At 34.2% G+C, this 17,733-nt stretch overlaps 4 protein-coding genes and 1 non-coding gene across 5 annotated transcripts; 3 read left to right on the top strand and 2 right to left on the bottom strand.

Annotated features, from left to right (window-relative positions):
• Nucleotides 1-328: 328 nt before the first annotated feature.
• On the top strand, nt 329-3,586 carry MAMI (membrane-associated mannitol-induced). Its single transcript, XM_012972144.2, has 7 exons — nt 329-722; nt 953-1,023; nt 1,258-1,339; nt 1,463-1,581; nt 2,914-2,991; nt 3,089-3,208; nt 3,301-3,586. The coding sequence occupies exons 1-7, from the start codon at nt 473-475 to the stop codon at nt 3,358-3,360; spliced, it is 780 nt and encodes a 259-aa protein (XP_012827598.1). The 5' UTR covers nt 329-472; the 3' UTR covers nt 3,361-3,586.
• Nucleotides 3,587-5,586: 2,000 nt separating this feature from the next.
• On the top strand, nt 5,587-6,271 carry LOC105948909 (Dynein light chain type 1 family protein). The gene is made up of 2 exons (XM_012972172.2): nt 5,587-5,797; nt 5,951-6,271. Exons 1-2 carry the CDS (start codon nt 5,660-5,662, stop codon nt 6,143-6,145), a joined length of 333 nt encoding a protein of 110 aa, XP_012827626.1. The 5' UTR covers nt 5,587-5,659; the 3' UTR covers nt 6,146-6,271.
• Nucleotides 6,272-6,793: 522 nt separating this feature from the next.
• On the bottom strand, nt 6,794-12,610 carry CNGC4 (cyclic nucleotide-gated cation channel 4). The gene is made up of 7 exons (XM_012972082.2): nt 11,672-12,610; nt 10,030-10,245; nt 9,582-9,895; nt 9,362-9,470; nt 9,015-9,251; nt 8,821-8,907; nt 6,794-7,462 (listed from the first exon to the last, which is right to left on the bottom strand). The coding sequence occupies exons 1-7, from the start codon at nt 12,374-12,376 to the stop codon at nt 6,947-6,949; spliced, it is 2,184 nt and encodes a 727-aa protein (XP_012827536.2). The 5' UTR covers nt 12,377-12,610; the 3' UTR covers nt 6,794-6,946.
• A 2,197-nt stretch (nt 12,611-14,807) lies between these two features.
• On the bottom strand, nt 14,808-17,593 carry LOC105948906 (uncharacterized). The gene is made up of 6 exons (XM_012972167.2): nt 17,274-17,593; nt 16,760-16,824; nt 16,591-16,620; nt 15,801-16,473; nt 15,408-15,665; nt 14,808-15,160 (listed from the first exon to the last, which is right to left on the bottom strand). The coding sequence occupies exons 1-6, from the start codon at nt 17,382-17,384 to the stop codon at nt 15,092-15,094; spliced, it is 1,206 nt and encodes a 401-aa protein (XP_012827621.2). The 5' UTR covers nt 17,385-17,593; the 3' UTR covers nt 14,808-15,091.
• Nucleotides 17,594-17,646: 53 nt separating this feature from the next.
• TRNAF-GAA (transfer RNA phenylalanine (anticodon GAA)) lies at nt 17,647-17,719 on the top strand. Its single transcript has one exon. It is a non-coding gene; the product is annotated as a tRNA-Phe (tRNA).
• The last annotated feature ends 14 nt before the right edge of the window (nt 17,720-17,733 follow it).

Genomic DNA, 17,733 nt, shown 5'->3' on the forward strand with positions numbered 1-17,733 from the left:
CATACTTTTGTACGATAAGCTATGAAGTTCAGCTCGAGCTCAAATTTGATTAAAAAAAAAATAATAAAATATATTTAAATAATAAAGCTACTAGATTAACAACTCGTTTGAATCCTATTCAATTGCTTATCAATTATAAACTTGTACTCAAATTTGAAAACTAGATAAAAATTCAAATAAAAGTTGGATCAATTAATTTACACTACACCCTTAAAATATGAGTAATTTATTTTCAAACCCTCTCCCGGGTAAAAGTTAAGCAAATTATTCTTGTCACATCTTAAATGAAAAAATAATTATAAGAGTACAACTCACATTCACACGCTATATATAAACAGGTATGTTCTGACTTTTTACAACTCAATTTACGTGTTAAGTCAACGCAATTTTCATGACTCAGAAATCGAATCACTGATAAACATAAATAAAAGATAAAGAGAACAAAAAATCCCATCTCCAGATTCCGGCGACCATGGCTATCGCCGATAACCACCACCGCAACCACCACAAGTGGCGCCTCTGTCCGTTGTGGCAGTCTGCAACGCCGTCTTCCTCTGCTTCTTCCACTCAAAATCTCAACAATCAGCCGCAGAACCACAGCCAGCAAAACGGCGTCGCTGCTTCAGGCACGCGCTCCTCCACCGTCTCCTCCGTGGCCAGATCGCTTCTCCCCGCGCGGCGGAGGCTCCGCCTCGATCCTTCCAACAACCTCTACTTCCCCTGTGCGTAATTGTCGACTCTCTTCATTTCTACATTATCCTGTATTCCTTCTTTATTCTCTTCCTTTACAATTGTGGTATCGTTATTAAGATGTGTGAGTGCGGTTCGTATTGTTCAGAATTGGATAAATTGAGTACGGAATTGGAATTTTAAGTGAAATGAATATGGAATTATTGCGTGATGAATGCTGACAAACTGTTTGATATTCTGTTTCGTGTTTATGATTTCGAAGATGAACCAGGAAAGCAGGGGAGGAGTGCTGTTAGGATTAGGAATTCCAGCAAGTCTCATGTTGCATTCAAGGTACTTGTTTCATTTGTTGATTGGAGAAGTAGCTTTTTAAATCATTTTATATGTAAAACATGTTGATTTAATTGCTCAATAATTTTTTGTTTGATATCTCTCGAGACTCCAAATTGTTAATTATTTAATATCGAAAAACAAGTCCAGAGACGAAAATATGTTACATGTGACCTAAATAAGTTGTGCACTTGTGCTTGGGAAAGTGGCTTGATGGTTTTATTCTGCTTTCTGTAGTTTCAAACAACTGCACCGAAGAGTTGTTATATGCGACCCCCTGGAGGTATCCTTGCTCCTGGAGAAGGCCTCGTAGCAACTGGTAAATATTTTTTTGTCACCTTTAAGTTTCGTGTGGTTGTGATTAATTATTGGATCTCTTACATGTTTATATCGAGAGCTGTTTTCGTCTCCAGTAAATCTAATTATATTTTATGGTTGACAGTATTCAAGTTCATGGAGCAACCAGAGAACAACGAAAAACATATAAATCAAAAGAGCAAGGTTAAGTTCAAAATTGTGAGTCTTAAGGTGAAGGAGGGAACCGATTATGTGCCTGAATTGGTAAGTGATTTTTCCACACCAAAAGCATTGCTCATGTACTATTTGGTGTTTTACAATTCTAAAGTAATACGATAGAAAGCTGTGATGCACTAAGTTCATTTTAAGAGCCTATAGTTGGGGCCTCATATAGAGGCATTACAGGTAGAAAAATATGGATAAAAGTATTAACGATTGTCATTACTTTTCAACAAGTTCATTATTTACGTCAACATCAATTATGATCTCAAGTTACCACTGCAATCATTTGTAATATTTACTTAACATGCACTGCGTTTGTGTTTAATGTTAGCAATTGCTTCTGTATCTTCAGTAGGAAGTTTATAAATGCAGAATGCAGTTCCCACCCAACTTATAAGGCTTTGATTGATGGGAATTGAAGTTGTTATTATACTTAACGGCCGCTATGATTGTATATCAACTACCAACATAGCTTTCAGTAGGAATTTTTTAATTGAATTAACTTTTTTTCTTCCCACCTTAGTGAATCCTGTTTGACCAGGGATTTTGAAGAGATTGAGCTTTGTTATGGGCTTGATGTCAGCATATTTTAAATGAGAGTACAACCACTTTATTTATTTTTCTAATGAACTAGTTCCTAAGTATTTGATCTTGATATAGGCATTCAGCTAACAAAGCATCATTACTTCAGTACTTCTCTTACCCTGTAGAATAACTATAAAGGAAAAAGAAAAAGAAATGAGTGGATCCTTCATCTTCACCAATGATTCTTGAATCTTACTTAGTACTGAATATGCATGATGGCTTTCTTGGAATTATGCTACTTGATTGTCACTAAACCTGATAATATAGCTGATTTATGCTGCAAGAAAATTTTCACAGTAAAGTGACACACATCTTGTGGTATTTTTCCCTTCCCGATTTTTTGTTAATGGGGTTATGGAGATCTATGAAACAGAACCGCTTTCTCCTTGTAAATGATTTGTCAATGTTTTTTCTGTCAAATTTAACCTAAAAGAGAAACGTGAAGGTTTGATTAAGTTGATAAACTCTCATGTTCAAGGTGATGTAAGATTTGTGAGACTTTAATAACATAGTTAACGGTGTTCTGTTTGTACAAGAATGTTCAAGTTCTTTACATTCGATCCATGAAATCTTGCGCTTGTTCTTATAACAGCAACCTTTCACAGTTTGACTAGACTAAGATGCACATTGGAGCCAAATACAGGGTGTTTTGTAACCTTAGCTGGAAAATTGATAATTTATTATCATTTTGCATCATGGCCCTTATTCTCATATTAACTTGCAATTTGCTTCCTATTTATCGCGACATCCTCTTCAATAAACGTGTATAATCTGAATTCACTTCTGCAGTTTGACGAGCAAAGGGATCAAGTAGTTGTTGAACGTATATTGCGGGTTGTTTTCTTGGATCCCGAGCGTTCTACTCCCGTAAGACCTCTTTTTTTTTTTCTTCTTTTTTTTTTTCCATGACGATTCTTTTGCTCGCTACCACTTCTGTATTCTGATGACATTAATCAATATTAAGGCACTCGAAAAACTGAAGCGTCAATTGGCTGAAGCCGATGCTGCAATAGAAACCCGCAAGAAGCCACCAGCAGACACAGGCCCTCCTGTCGTTGGGGAAGGTCTTGTTATAGACGAATGGGTACGTATATAATTATTTTTAAATTATAATACTGGTAACTTTTATTTGATTGTTTCTAATTGTGGCCTTTTTTCAACCTGTTTCTTTTTCAGAAAGAAAGAAGGGAGAAATATCTTGCTCGGCAACAGGTTGAGGCAGTAGATTCTGTGTGAAATTGTAGGTCTTTTTTGCCCTTTTGATATTTGCTGAGGGTTTGATTATTATTTTTTTTGCCTCCAAAGGAAAGTTTCAAACCAATATGTAGAAATGAATAATGTGAGTGGAGTTTACTTGTTTGTGAGGTCGGTCAACTTACCTTTCCTGTAAATATTTTTATGATGTTGCAATTATTTTTATTTTATTTCTATATTATTTAATTATTCCTTTTTTGGAGGTTAATTATTTCCCAATTATTTGATACTTTGATTCATTTGCAAATTGCAACAAATTACTGCTTTCTGTGCATAATACCTCAACCTATGGGAGGACATATACCATAATATATATATATATATATATATATATATATATATATATATATATATATATATATATATATATATATATATATATATATATATATATATAATCATGATTCATAATAATTAAAGAATCATCCTATATTCCTATGTCATTGAGTCTTGGAGATACTATTCTGAATGACGAATAGCATAACGAATAGTATATCACAAAATGTCTGGGTGAGACCACACATTCCAAATAATTAATTAGTGATATGATAAATGTCATTTCAGTTTTAAGTATATCATTTCGACTTCAAATGTGATTTATATAATTTTGAGTGTGAATTCGACAACACTCAAAACTCGGGATTTGTTGTTCTTTGAGATAGCTTTCTTATCCAACTTGAATCACCAAGATTGGATGTCGAGAGAGAAATATATGCCTGATTCAATGTACACTGCCCATAATTTAATGTTTTGAGTTGTTTAAAATTCAAAATATAACTCATCAATGCATAACTTTATCACCCGACATCCAATTTACTTGATTCAAGTTGGATTATAAACTTATCTTAAAGGACGGACTATAATTTTTGCGTTTTTCACTATAATTCTATCAAAATCATAATAAAAATAGCTAAAATCACATTCGAAGTCAACGATATTTTTAAAATTAAAATGACATTTAACATTTTACATCAAAACTATCAAGCAAAAAATATCTTAACGAGTGATATTTATATATACATCAATCAAACTTATTAAATCTTCTTGTATAAGTATCAAGAACTATCCCAAATTTACTTTTTTTTTTTTTTTTTTTTTTTTTTTTTTTTTTTTTTTTGAAAGGGTGTAATTCACTAATTTGTTATATTGTTCACATTCTCTTTTTTCTCTTTTCTTCCCTAACTTTTGTGCACTTTTTCTAGGGGATAAGGAAATGAAGTGGGGGTGTTTTGGTTGCATTTGCATAATTGATAATTGTGACATTTGGCGAAAACGAAATTTGAAGCATCCAGCACGATGCATTTGCCCAATTGCATACCCACAACAAACTAGACAAGTGTCGTGGATGAAGAAGGATCATGAATTCTCTTTTAAATTCTACATTCCAGCCAAATTTCTCTACATAATTGTCTTTCTTCCTCATTTCCTCCATATACAATGAATTTTCTCTCCTACATAAATATATTTCTTGTGTGAGAGAAACATATATATATACGCAACAAATAATGAAATTGAGAAACATAAATTATTGTCACTTTGGGATACCAGTATCATTAATTTCTTTTTTTTTTTTCTATAATTATCTTAAATATTACTCGTTCACACAAGTGGAAAAATAGCAATTAATGTTTGAGATACTAATATTCAATGATACACTGCATTAATAGCTTCAACTTTCGGTTGATGTGATCATTCAACATTGTATATATCAGAGGCAAACCAAATGCAGGGTGCTGAGTTCGAATCCCACCGCCAGCCAATTTAAATCTTTCAAGTGCAAAGTTTCAAATGCAATTCGCCTGCAGTTGACAGGCTGGAGATATCAGAAGGTAATATCTCCGAAATAAAATTCACGAGTCGGCAACCGAGAATGGAAATAATTAAGTGTAGTAGCCAAGTTGATGTTTTCCTTATGGACACATCAACCAAAGTAAACCATTGTCCACTTAATTGGTGTATTGGTCTAAAATAAAATAGCCATTATTATTATTTCGAATGATACCAAAGGATCACATGCATAAATTTTGGGCAACCACATAAATGGAATCCCCATCTTTTTGTGCCTAAATTCCCTTTGGTCCACCTCACCCTTTAAACCCACCCCCACCCCCACCCCCACCCCACCCCTACAAGTACTATATATAAGAAGAAGTAAGAAGATTAAAGAATTGTAGAACAAGAACTTGCAATCATATATTTAGAGAGAGAGAGATCTAGAGAGAGAGAGAGAGAGTAGTTCGTTATTGAAATATTCATTAATATATATATATACATCAGAATAATGTTAGAAGGGAAGGCAGTTGTGGGTGAGACAGACATGCTGGAAGCTATGCAGCAAGATGCACTTGATTTGGCAGCCAAGGCTCTTGATTTCTTTGATGTCACTGATTCCACTCAAATTGCTCGTTTCATTAAGAAGGTATATTATTAATATTAATTTATTTACACTCTTTGAATTATTTTTTTGTGGGTGTTTGATTTTTGGAAAAAAAAAATGTTTTTTGTATTTACTTAAGAAAATAATTAGTTAAAACATAACTATTTACGAGTGGTTCGATATGTATAATTGCAGGAATTTGATAGGAGTTACGGAGCGGGATGGCAGTGTATCGTGGGAACGGATTTTGGTTCGTTTGTGACACATTGGTGTGGATGTTTTATCCATTTCTGCATTGGCAGCCTTGCTATTTTGCTCTTCCGAGGCTCTACCGGCCAAGAAACCGAAGCCGACGATCAATTTCCGCCTTTGAAGATCACCGCCGCTTAATCAACATCTCTTTTTTCCCCTTTTGTCCTTATTCCGTTTTTTTGTCGACGCCCCATGTAATCATATTGTGGTCCTTCACAAATTACGTAATTAATTTGCATTTTATAAACTAAGTTTCTTTTTTCACCATATGGTCTATATTATATTCACACTCACGATACGGGAAGTTACATTCTACATCTAATTATTATTCTTAGTGTGTAATTATTTAATCAAATTTACGGTTCAAATACACTCAGTGTAAATAACCAGGTGTATCATCTAATGTTCGTCCATGATACCAATTTAATGTATTTAATTTTAAGTCAATTACTTGTGAAAGATTGTTGTTATTATCATTCTAATCATGTCAAACTCTAAATAATTTAATTTAAGGATAATAGTGTACGTCATTAAATATATACATATATATATATTTAAAATGAGTACCCATAAACTATATAATTGTTGCACTTGACCCACTAAAAATTGCTTTCCACACTATTAAAAATATTTAAAAATCAATTACGATTTTTCTGATAATATCTTTACACATTAAAATATAACAAAATGTAACATGAATTTGACCGCTACATTATTCTTGCTTACAAACAATATTACTTTTCTTTTCAACTTTATTTTTCTCAAAAGAAAAAAAAAAATCCAAAATGAAATGAAAAGAAGTAAATAAATTGCTCACAACACAATTATTCAACATCTCAAACATCAAACATAAATAGTAGGCCGTAGTACCATATACTTGTATTATATACTCGAAAAAAGGTGACACAAAAAACATTAATAATAGTAATTAATATAATATTAAAAGTCAAAATCATCCTGATTGGGCTTGGGGGAAGTCAACAGCGCAGTATAAAGCCTGAGCCTATCTTCCCCAAGCGAGGAGCACCTCGACAGCGGCCTCCTCGGCCGGATAAAAGACAGTGACGTCAGCGTCAGGCGGTGGCGGTACCTCCTCCACGCCAGCTGTATAGCCACCGCCGCCCAGGTCCGCCACCCCGGCGAGTAGTACCGAGCGCTCCTCTTCACCTTCTCGTTCACGAACGTGTACCGGAAGTGCTGTGTCACGTACTTGACATCCTCCGCCTCGAGGCCGAATGCCTCGGTGGTCTCAAGGGTGACGAGCGTGGAGGAAGACGGCGGCAGCCGCTCGACGAAGGGCCTCCTGAGGCACCATGAGAGAAGCTCGTCGCCGCTGAAATTGCCGGGGCCCAACATACAGCAGCTCTTCACTCCGTCGCGTAGGACTTGGCTGCTCTGCAGATGCCCTCTTACTATGAATAGCATTCTTTGCACCGGATCTCCTTCTCTTGTTATCTTTTTTTTTTTTTTTTTTTTTCGCCCCAAAAAAATTAGAATTAATATTTTTGCTAAACATAATCATTTATATACTATCAAATTAAGTGATTTGCATGAGTATTGACTTATTTTAAGATATTTTTATTTTACTGAATAACATGTTTGTAAAAAGAATATTTAACAACAAGGAATACATAATATGAATGTGTATGAGACTGAGGTGTCACGGTTCGTCTGTTTTGAACGAAAAGATATGATATTTGCGCGAAAGAGGTTCTCACTAGATCAAGAAAACTAGTTGAAAGGATAAATCGCAAAGTAGACAACTTGTAGATAGGAATTTTCTAGAAATTTTGTGGGAAATTGTCACCAAATTCTAGAGATTTCTACAAACTTCCTAAAAACATATTTATTCTAGTTAGTTACTATAAAGTACTTAGAACGTTTATATATTGCTCTATATAGTCACTCTCAATCGTAGGATTAAATCAATTCTCACTTAGAAAAGTATAAATAGGAGTATGATTTCATTTGTAAACCAACCAAACAATATTTGTAAACACTAAGGACTCTTTTACTTCGATGTATTAGGTCGGATTTGTTGTTTAGTATATCCTATCGACAAATCATGCATCCTATTGTGTTCAAATAAGATGATTTCTCTCTTTTTTACTTCAGAGTTAAAACTGAAATTATGAGCTACAAATTGGTGTTCTATAGCATTATACTTGGAACGTGAGCGGACACAAGTGTGGCTTAATTGTAATATTTGAAGCTTGAATTTTGGCCGGTCCGGACATTGGAGTTGAAGGAATAGATTGCTAAGAGAGATCCAAATTACTAATTTTTTGAAAAGAAATTGAACAAATGGAGAAATTTATTCAACTATTAATTCCTTCCAAATTCTCATTAATAATGAAGTTATCATTCTGATTAATAATAATGAAGTTATGAAAGATGAATTAGAATTTTGTGGTATGAATTGTAAACTCATCACATGATTTCTATCATTTATATAATTTTACAATGTCGAACACATGCATGATTTGATTCGTATACTAATTCAATTCATCTTCCCAATCATTTTATTTATTTATCAAAATTTTACAATGTCGAACACATGCATGATTTGATTCGTATACTAATTCAATTCATCTTCCCAATCATTTTATTTATTTATCAATGTATTCTTATATGATTTTTAAATTTTGCCTAGGCCCTGTGAAATCTTGGGACCCGCTATGACTCCAAGATAGGCAATAGAGGTATATTAATACTAAGTATATATTTAAATTATTTTTCCTAGCTATTTATTAGGCCAATCAAACATAGAGGTATATTGAATTATTAATAGAAAGTTAGTAAATTTTACTCACTGTTTCTCCCTTAGTGAATATGAGGGACTTGACACGATCACAAATATTCTCGAGGACCAGATTATCCATGTGTTGGAATAGAGGTACCTGAAAATAAATAAAAGATATATGTTCAAGCATGAATATTTACAATAAACTGCTTACTGTTCTTTAGATAAATTATGTATTGAGAAAATGGAGTTATGATGATTTACCTGTCTGACCAAATCTAAACACAGATGATATTTAATATCCCTCCTGAGTCCTTCAGGCAGATTTCTAGTCATGTCGCATTCGTCTACACCACGCATTGCCGCCCAACGTTGCCTCTCGTAATTCCTTACTCTTTGCTTGAATGTTTGAGGCAGTCGTCTTTTCCTCATCCACCACTCTACATTCCTCATCTTTAGCTGCATCGCCTGTTTCTTCGATGTCGTCGCATGCAAGAACACCTGGAATTTAATTTCCATACCCGAAATCAATTATTCACAAATATCTTCAATTACAACAACGAAATAAAATTAATTCACAAATAGCTACTATTGAATGAATTAATTAATACCTTGATGTTACCAATTAACATTGTCACAAGAAGGAGTCCAGTGGTGAGAACAATGATAATGAAAACCACTTCTAACCAATCTGTTGTGCTCTCCAAGTTCCCGAAAGTACTGTTTTCGTTCAAAGTATATATGATCATGTTAAAATAATAACATGATTATAATAGGGTCAATTTATAATTAAGAGATAATAATTAACATAGGTGAATTGAGTTGAGTTGCCTTAGAGTCATGAGGCCCCAGAAAATAGGGAACAGTATTTTCTCGAGACGATTGTTGTTGGTGACAAGCTGCACGGTCCATTTATAAGCTCCGTAGTCGAAATTGTCGTAGTTTTCGAGGCAAGTGGTTCTTGCAAATTTGTTGTCCCCCCACATGAATCTTGTTCTGTCCGAAATTATATCTTTCGTGCCGTAGTATATCGATTCTTGGCAAGCCATCATTCTTTCGTTGCAGTCCTTGGTCGACATGCATTGCTTTTTCAAGCATTTTGCAGCCCTTTGTATGCCTAACAAGTACCAGCATGCTCCCACAGCCTATACAATATTTCATTACACACAATTATATATATAACATTAATATCATCATATATATTTGGCTTATCTTACTTAAGATTATAATGGAGGAAATATTGATTAAGGAATTAAATCGAAAATATAATTAGGATTACGTGGGAAGCGACGAAATAGGCGATCATGTTGAGAGCAATGCCCCACCAAACGGTACCAAAAATATAGCCGGAGAGATTCTGCATGCGGCGGAGGAGGCCGACGGAGTGGTAGATTTTGGGTAAATATTGGAATAGAAATGTTACTAGCAACACCGTCATCACCGCCGTTGTCGAACCTTTCTCCAGCAGCTTTGGGATCGCCACCCACATTACTATCTGCAAATTAATCACTCTTTTATTCTTAAATCATGTTTTTTGGGTACAAACTACAACAATTTTTGGCTGATTAGCTTAAGCCTAGACCAAGTTTCAAGACTAGCCCGTGACATGACTTATATATAGCTACAATTCAAATTTTGAGATTTTCAATTATTTGAGTTGGACTATAAACTTTGCAAATTCCATTTTTTTCCCGTTTCAAAATAATTGTGACTTTGTAATTTCAAATTTTAATTAATTATTATGTTTTTCAATTTTACCCTTGTCATGTTAATTGACAAATAATTAGTGAAAATTAAAATTATTAATGAGAAGGCTGTTTTGGCAAAGAAAATTCTCTAAAATCCACGTATATTGTTATTATTTTATTAAGTGAAAATTAAGCGTACATCAACCCAAAACTACAATTATTTGAAAACATGAAGTTGCAATTAAAAAACAGTGATGTTATGATTAATTAGTTTTATATGAAAACATAATAATTATTTAATGATCATATATTATTTTATGGAAACGTTCAAGAAATCAAAAGAAATCGTCTCCATGATTCTCATAAACTCAACTAATTATTTGAAAATTATGTTTTTTTCTAGATAATTAGCTAGTATACGGCCTCGTTTGTTTATCTATATGGGATTACACTGGATTAGGTGAGATTGGATTAACATCCCACTGACTAATTGATTATTTAGTCAATAAGATGTTTGATTCATTTAATTAAATCTTGTATTAAATTTGTTAAATTATGGTATTAATTGGGAATTGTCAAAAAAAATATTTTAATTAACAAAATTTAGATATTATTTTAAGGATAAAATTGTATTTTACTCTTTTAATTACCCTCTATTAAATTTTAAATTAATCGCAGTGGAAGGGTGCTACTAATTTAACCAAATAATAACATTTAATTGCGAGCTTCAAATGTAGTAGCGAGTTAGACTACATACGAATCTCATTAATCATACATCTTACTAACCCCTAGTAGGTAGTTAATAGAGCTTAATAGCTTTAAGCAAACTAACCAGAATCTTCTATAAATTTAGTATTCCTTGATAAATTTAATTTGTTTTAATCAATCCTACGAAGATCATATCATATACACACAGGATATGGTCACATGTTCTTGTAAGAATATGTAGTAATGTAAGGCTACCTTTCATCACTGCATGCATACAAACAATTCTTATGACATATTTATATATATATGTGACACAATAATTCCAAAATAAAATCCTTACAATTTGGCACCATTCGCTGTAATTTACCAGAATTCCATGACCATGATTAATTCTCCGATGATTACTTACAGTTTTTTTTTCTTCTTCTTTTTCATATTTAAATTAATTAATTCTCAAAAAGAATTAATATGTGCACGAGCGAGAGAATCAAACATATATATATATATATATATATAAAATCTCACCTGAGGCAACGGAAGGATGACGAAGAGATCCAAGAAGAAACCCTTCTTCGACTTGAAGTATTTCCAGGCGACTTCTCCGGCGGTGGCGCCGCCGTGCATCATCAACCCATCAGAAACATTTCCGTCCCTCTCGACGGCAGCGGCGCCGCCGTGGTGGGGGCGGCGGTTCATCTTGAACTGGAGCCACATGTTCCAGAGGTGGAGGGCGTCGGTCATGCAGCGGAGGACGGTGACGGTGACGGAGAACCAACCGTCGACGAAGAGGCACATACAGTTCTCGCTTATGGAGAGTGCGTAGAAGAAGAGCGGGTCGACGAAAAGTCCGGTGGCGCATACCAGGAGGAATATTCTGTTCCATTCCCGAACCCACGTCGACCTCGGGTCCAGAACCTTCCCCCACAACCACCACCCCACGCGGCGGCGCCGCCGTCCCCCCGGCCCGCAGCCGCCGTACTTGGTTTTGGAGTCTTCTGGGTTTTCTTCTTCTTGTTCGTGATCTTCTTCTTCTAGATCTTCGTCTTCCGAGGAAGAAGAATCGGTGTCATTGTAGTTGTGGCGAATCCGTAATTCTTGCGCATAATTTGGCATATTTGATTTATGTGTTTGTTTCTGTGTGTTTCTTTTGTTAAAGGGAGGAAGAAGAAGGGGTACTAGGTTGGTAAGGTTGGAGGGTATGGTAAGGTTTGTAGAGATGAAGACACACATGTAATTATTGCAGATATGGCGATTGCTTTGCACAATTACTACAATGCCCTTGCATTCTTTTTTTCTTTTTTTTTTTATTTTTATTTTTATTTTTGGGATTCTACTCGTTAGTTAATTAATGAATTTAGTGACATTCTTATTAATCAATTTGCTAAATTTACTTTTTTAAGTATAACAAAGAATTTTGATTTGAACGATTAGTACTTATATTTATTTATATTTATTTTGAAAAAATGAATTTGATGTGCACGGGACACTGGTATATATAACCACTTTGTCGTGCAATAACCCCTAAATCACATACGAGGTGTAAGTTGTACATCAGACAAACTATGTATGACGAGCTTGATCTAAAAATTGTCGGTAAGAGAAATTGGAAACATTACTTATATAACATGAATGTGTATATTTAATTCACATTTCAGAAAATAAATAGTCCTTATACGGCTCATTTTCTTTTACTTGCTAAACTTTTATTTTTATTTTTAGTAATAATAATAATAATAATAATAATAATAATAATAATAATAATAATAATAATAATAATAATAATAATAATAATAATAATAATAATAATAATAATAATAATAATAATAATAATAATAATAATAATAATAATAATAATAATAATAATAATAATAATAATAATAATAAATAATTTTTTTTTTAACTAAATAAATTTCAGTTCATTTCTTATTATAATATAAATAATTTAAGAATAGTAATAAATAATCTCAATAAAAAGACAAATTGAGTTTGAGCTCGACAAACTCAACTCTAATCTGTCAAGCTCGAGTAGCTCATCAAATTGTGAGGTTCAACTCGTTTACAACCCTTCGTATTTATCCGTCAATCCTTTATCATAATAAAAAATTATCCGGATTGTAGGGTCCGGGGAGCAATATTTACTTATTTGTTGGAGTATTATTAAAAGTGAAAAACAAAAGTTATGATGTAAGGTTAATTTAGGGCAAGGGTACAGAGGAAGAAGGAGAGAGAGAGAGAGAGAGAGAGAGAGAGAGAGAGAGAGAGAGAGAGAGAGAGAGAGAGAGAGAGAGAGAGAGAGAGAGAGAGAGATTGAATAGGCAAAGGGGTCTCATAATATATATCTCTCATTCATTCCCAAATAAGTTCGAAAAACACAGTTTCCATGCAGTTTCCTCCTTTTTGTTCTTTAGTCCTATCAATTATTTCTTCTTATCATTCACTCCTTACCTTACAAAACCTAATCAATAATTATATATCTCTGCATTTATATATATATATATATATATATATATATATATATATATATATATATATATATATATATACATTCTCACAGCAAATCATATATACCGTGCATCAAGAGCCGTTTTTCAATGGAATTCTTTTCTTTTCAGGTTCAATTATTTTATTATTTTATATATAGATATATATATATTTATATAGGAACACCAAAATGATTTTTGTAAATTTGAAATATTATTGCAAAAATTGCTCTTGGACACGAATAAAGACACAACCTACATAATATAGAGATGTCGTTGTTATTACAAGTTTCATTGTTGTACGTTGTCAGTTGGATGTTTCTGTTTCTTTATTACACCTCCTCAAAATTCACAACCATTCATCATAATTTTGTCTTTGCTTTTGTTGACACGTCACCACTCACCAGTAAATATAAGGTTTTATTGAAAATATATTAGTATATAACATAGATATATGATGTTGCGTAAAAATAACTTAAAACTGTTGCATTAAAAGAAAATAAATAATGGCAATTTAATTATTTTTGAGGGGTAAAAATACAATAATATATTTTCCGATCCCAGTTCACATCTTTCTTTGTTGTGATGAGTAGAGTGACGCATACCTGAACTAACTTTCACATCAGGAAAATCAAGAATATGAAATTGCAGAAATAGGACCATTTGGAAAGACCCCTAAATAGTTTCCCCTATTGCTTTTTTTGCAATACTTGTTGGTTGCAGCTAAAAAAAAAATAGGGTAAATTATGGCCAACCCCTATGGTATTGTCAAATGACGAAAAAATCCCTAATGTTTGGATAATTACAACCATTCCCCGTAACTACGAATCTTCTTATGCGTTCACCCTTAAGGTGTTCAAATTCAACAGAATCTTCTAGATTACGTGGAATGTTCTCCAGTTTGTACTCATTTGTGCAAAAATGCATTTTTAGATGCACCACAATCTGATATTTACAAGCTAAGAGACATATTTTATGATCATCTTGTTTCAAAATGTGGAGCTCGAATGGGGTAAAATGAGTACGAACTAGAGAATATTCAACATAATCTAGAAGATTCCACTAAATTTAACACCGCGAGAATGGACGTGTAAGAAGATTAATAGTTAAAGGGGTGGTTGTAATTACCCGAACATCAAGGGTTTTGCCGTAATTTAACATTACCCCAGGGGTGGCCGTAATTTACCCAAAAATAAATTATGGTTTTTCTTTTGTTTGTTTTTTTTTTCCAAGACAAAAATTCAAACTGCCAAAAAATGAAAAGCTGATTCTTACAAATGCCTCCAAGTTAAGCTGTCAAATGTAACATGCTGTAGGAACAAAACAACCAAAGGGGGGGCCATACAGCAAGGGAGGTTTACAAGGTTGAGTTTTTGCTTGATCCAATATACTAATACCACACCCCCATTGAGAAAGGCTAAAGGGATTTAGCTATCTATTTACATACACATATTATGCTGATTTACTATCGAAAGTAGACTGTCTCGACCATTCTAATCGTTTTCGTCACATTACTTTCGATACTGCCATTGACCTGCAAAATAGGAAAATCGAGTGTATTGTTTATGAGAATATTAGAAAGAAAGAAAAAACAGATCTCGGATTTGTGGAATCGGTGGAATAGATAATATAATGAACAAGGGCTAATAACAACTATCTCCCGTTGAAATGTAGCAATATAATGCACATGAAAAATGGTCGAAATAGTTTATATTATGAAACATGAAACTGCAAGTATTAACATAACTAGCACAATAAACTTAAAAAGCAAAGAGATGTACCCTTGAGCCAGCCAATTTGGTTTTATCACTTGTCTGCTGACGTATTTTTCTTCTCGTGATTTTTGGATCTTGCAGAGGACGTTCAGCTTCTTTCATCCTCGTAATTGATTTTACAGGCAGAGACATTTTTCCAGACGGATTTTCTTTACCAACACTAAGAGTTTTGGATTGGTTAACTCCCCTTGTAGAATTATTAGCTTGTGCTAGAGGTATAGCTTTTCGAGTAGCATAACCTTCTCTCTGCTTTTTATTATGATCCTGAAACCACGATACGACACAAGTTACAAAAACTTTCAAAGGCAAGAAGCAAATACTGCATATTCATCAAAACAAATGAATTTCCTACCGAAATCGAGAGCAATTCATGTGACATAACTCACTCCAAATTCTCACCATTGTTTTACTTGCGTCTCTGTTCATGCCTAGATAAGATTTGCATCTCATCTTCTGAGCTTGAGAAGTAGGTCCCGCGAGGGCATTTGCTCGACCGACTTTCTGAGTTGGGAGTTGAGGCATTTTCTTGATGTTTATGCTATCTGGAGTTTCTTCCATGTTTCCTTGACCTGCAGGATTCGAAGAGGAACCCACGCTCGATTTACTTGAAGAAGAAGATTTCTGACCTTCTATCCTGGATGCTTGTCTCGTAACGTAACTTTTCCGCAGGCTATCTCTAATCTTATTGTACAATAACCCACCGGTGGTAGAGCCAAACGCCAGAGTAGATGCCTCGGTGAGTTTGCCAGCTGTAGCTTCTGACATAATCGAACCATTTGAATTGCTCCCTACGCCTCCAAAACTAGATGCTGATTTCGAAAAAACCAGCGCAGCAGTTTGAGATAAGGTGTTTTCATTTACTTTTCCTGTACTTATTGATGAAGATTTGCTGCTCGAATTCTCAAACAGAAGCTGCTTGTTTAAGGCCAATCTACAAACCAAAGGTTCTTGCTTCTTACTCTTGTAATCTTTGCCTCTCGATTTTGATACTGATTGTGGAAGCTCTGGAGAAGTTGGTCCCGCAGAAATAGAAGATGCTGATATTAACTGCCGGGCAGAGGATTGATGGAACCTGAAAATTCATCGAATTTGATCAGAACAAACAATTTGACAAAGTCTTCTAATTCAAGATTCCAATTCTATTCGGTATAGACGAGACGAAACCAAAAGAAATGAAAAAGACTCTTACGGATGGCTTGTGTTGAACCACTCATCGTCCCTGCAATAAAACATACAAATGCAACGAAAGTCATGACCATGATGTAAGGGCAATTCATACGACACCCAACCAAAAGGAACAAAGACTTTAACACAAGTTCCAATCAGTATTTCCGATTAAGTAGAAAAATAATACTCACTTGTCTTCGTAAGTGGAGTTGCATTCAAGAGTAAGATCCACCCACATGGGAGCTTCGATTTCATCCTTCATTTATCAATCAAACAGAGAAAATACCTTAATAACAATTTAGGTAAAAGACGATTAACGCGCGAGAAATACACACACACTCATAAACTCGAATTAGAAGGATGTGATAATAGATTACTAACGAAGGTGAATGCAAACAGATGACTTACGAAAGTTCGATAAATGGAACTTAAGCGAAACCACTAGAACAATGAATCAACGATGTAGCAAAACATAAGATGGTTGAATCAATTTAACAACAATCGAACACGTGATTAAACAAATCATGTAAACATCAATAGAAGTGACCCGGGAAATAAAAAAAAAAAAAAAAAAAAAAGGGGGGCAAATGTGTAGCGCATTAAAATTATATGCAGACGAATCGAAAATTGAAAACAAAAGCATACAGATTAGGAAGAATCAGTTGAAGATATTATATAATGACATTGAAATCGGAAAAAAATTACCAAGATTGCCCAGTGGTTGACGACGGGTTCCCTGCTTTTCCTGGGGTGATTTTCCGGCCTTTTCTTTGCAACAGCGAGAAGTTGTTGCGGAATCGTCTTTTTAAAACCCATTTTCGCTGCCTTTTGGGGGTGGTTAGTGATTCGAAAACCCTAGAACTAGAGAATTAACAACGGGGTGGTTGAATCTGGCATGTTGGATTATCTGATTCGAAAAATACAGTCCTGTGGATTTTTATTTTTTTTGCTCTAAAACCTTTGAATTGATGGTGAAAGGAGCACCAGGGGTTGGCACTGCTACAGTCGACCGTTGCCCCCTCACTGTTTTGAAATGAAATAACGTTGATTATTGGTATTTCAAAATTGTGAATACGAAGCGGGGATAGCTCAGTTGGGAGAGCGTCAGACTGAAGATCTGAAGGTCACGTGTTCGATCCACGTTCACCGCAAAACTATACAATTT

This window comes from Erythranthe guttata, chromosome 13 (assembly GCF_056151865.1).
Source record: "Erythranthe guttata isolate IM_541 chromosome 13, IM_541, whole genome shotgun sequence".
Lineage (NCBI taxonomy): Eukaryota > Viridiplantae > Streptophyta > Magnoliopsida > Lamiales > Phrymaceae > Erythranthe > Erythranthe guttata.

What these genes read in the sequence shown, in the direction of transcription:
- MAMI (XM_012972144.2), top strand. Translation starts at nt 473, where the DNA reads ATGGCTATCGCCGATAACCACCACCGCAACCACCACAAGTGGCGCCTC. An exon ending in AGAAGGCCTCGTAGCAACTG is followed by an intron (nt 1,340 to 1,462) that starts GTAAATATTTTT and finishes TATGGTTGACAG; the next exon opens with TATTCAAGTTCATGGAGCAA. An exon ending in CCGATTATGTGCCTGAATTG is followed by an intron (nt 1,582 to 2,913) that starts GTAAGTGATTTT and finishes TCACTTCTGCAG; the next exon opens with TTTGACGAGCAAAGGGATCA.
- LOC105948909 (XM_012972172.2), top strand. Translation starts at nt 5,660, where the DNA reads ATGTTAGAAGGGAAGGCAGTTGTGGGTGAGACAGACATGCTGGAAGCT. An exon ending in TTGCTCGTTTCATTAAGAAG is followed by an intron (nt 5,798 to 5,950) that starts GTATATTATTAA and finishes GTATAATTGCAG; the next exon opens with GAATTTGATAGGAGTTACGG.
- CNGC4 (XM_012972082.2), bottom strand. Translation starts at nt 12,376, where the DNA reads ATGTGTGTCTTCATCTCTACAAACCTTACCATACCCTCCAACCTTACC. An exon ending in TGTTAATTGGTAACATCAAG is followed by an intron (nt 9,252 to 9,361) that starts GTATTAATTAAT and finishes ATTAAATTCCAG; the next exon opens with GTGTTCTTGCATGCGACGAC. An exon ending in GTTTAGATTTGGTCAGACAG is followed by an intron (nt 8,908 to 9,014) that starts GTAAATCATCAT and finishes ATTTATTTTCAG; the next exon opens with GTACCTCTATTCCAACACAT.
- LOC105948906 (XM_012972167.2), bottom strand. Translation starts at nt 17,384, where the DNA reads ATGGGTTTTAAAAAGACGATTCCGCAACAACTTCTCGCTGTTGCAAAG. An exon ending in TGGTTCAACACAAGCCATCC is followed by an intron (nt 16,474 to 16,590) that starts GTAAGAGTCTTT and finishes ATGAATTTTCAG; the next exon opens with GTTCCATCAATCCTCTGCCC. An exon ending in GAGACGCAAGTAAAACAATG is followed by an intron (nt 15,666 to 15,800) that starts GTGAGAATTTGG and finishes TCGTGGTTTCAG; the next exon opens with GATCATAATAAAAAGCAGAG.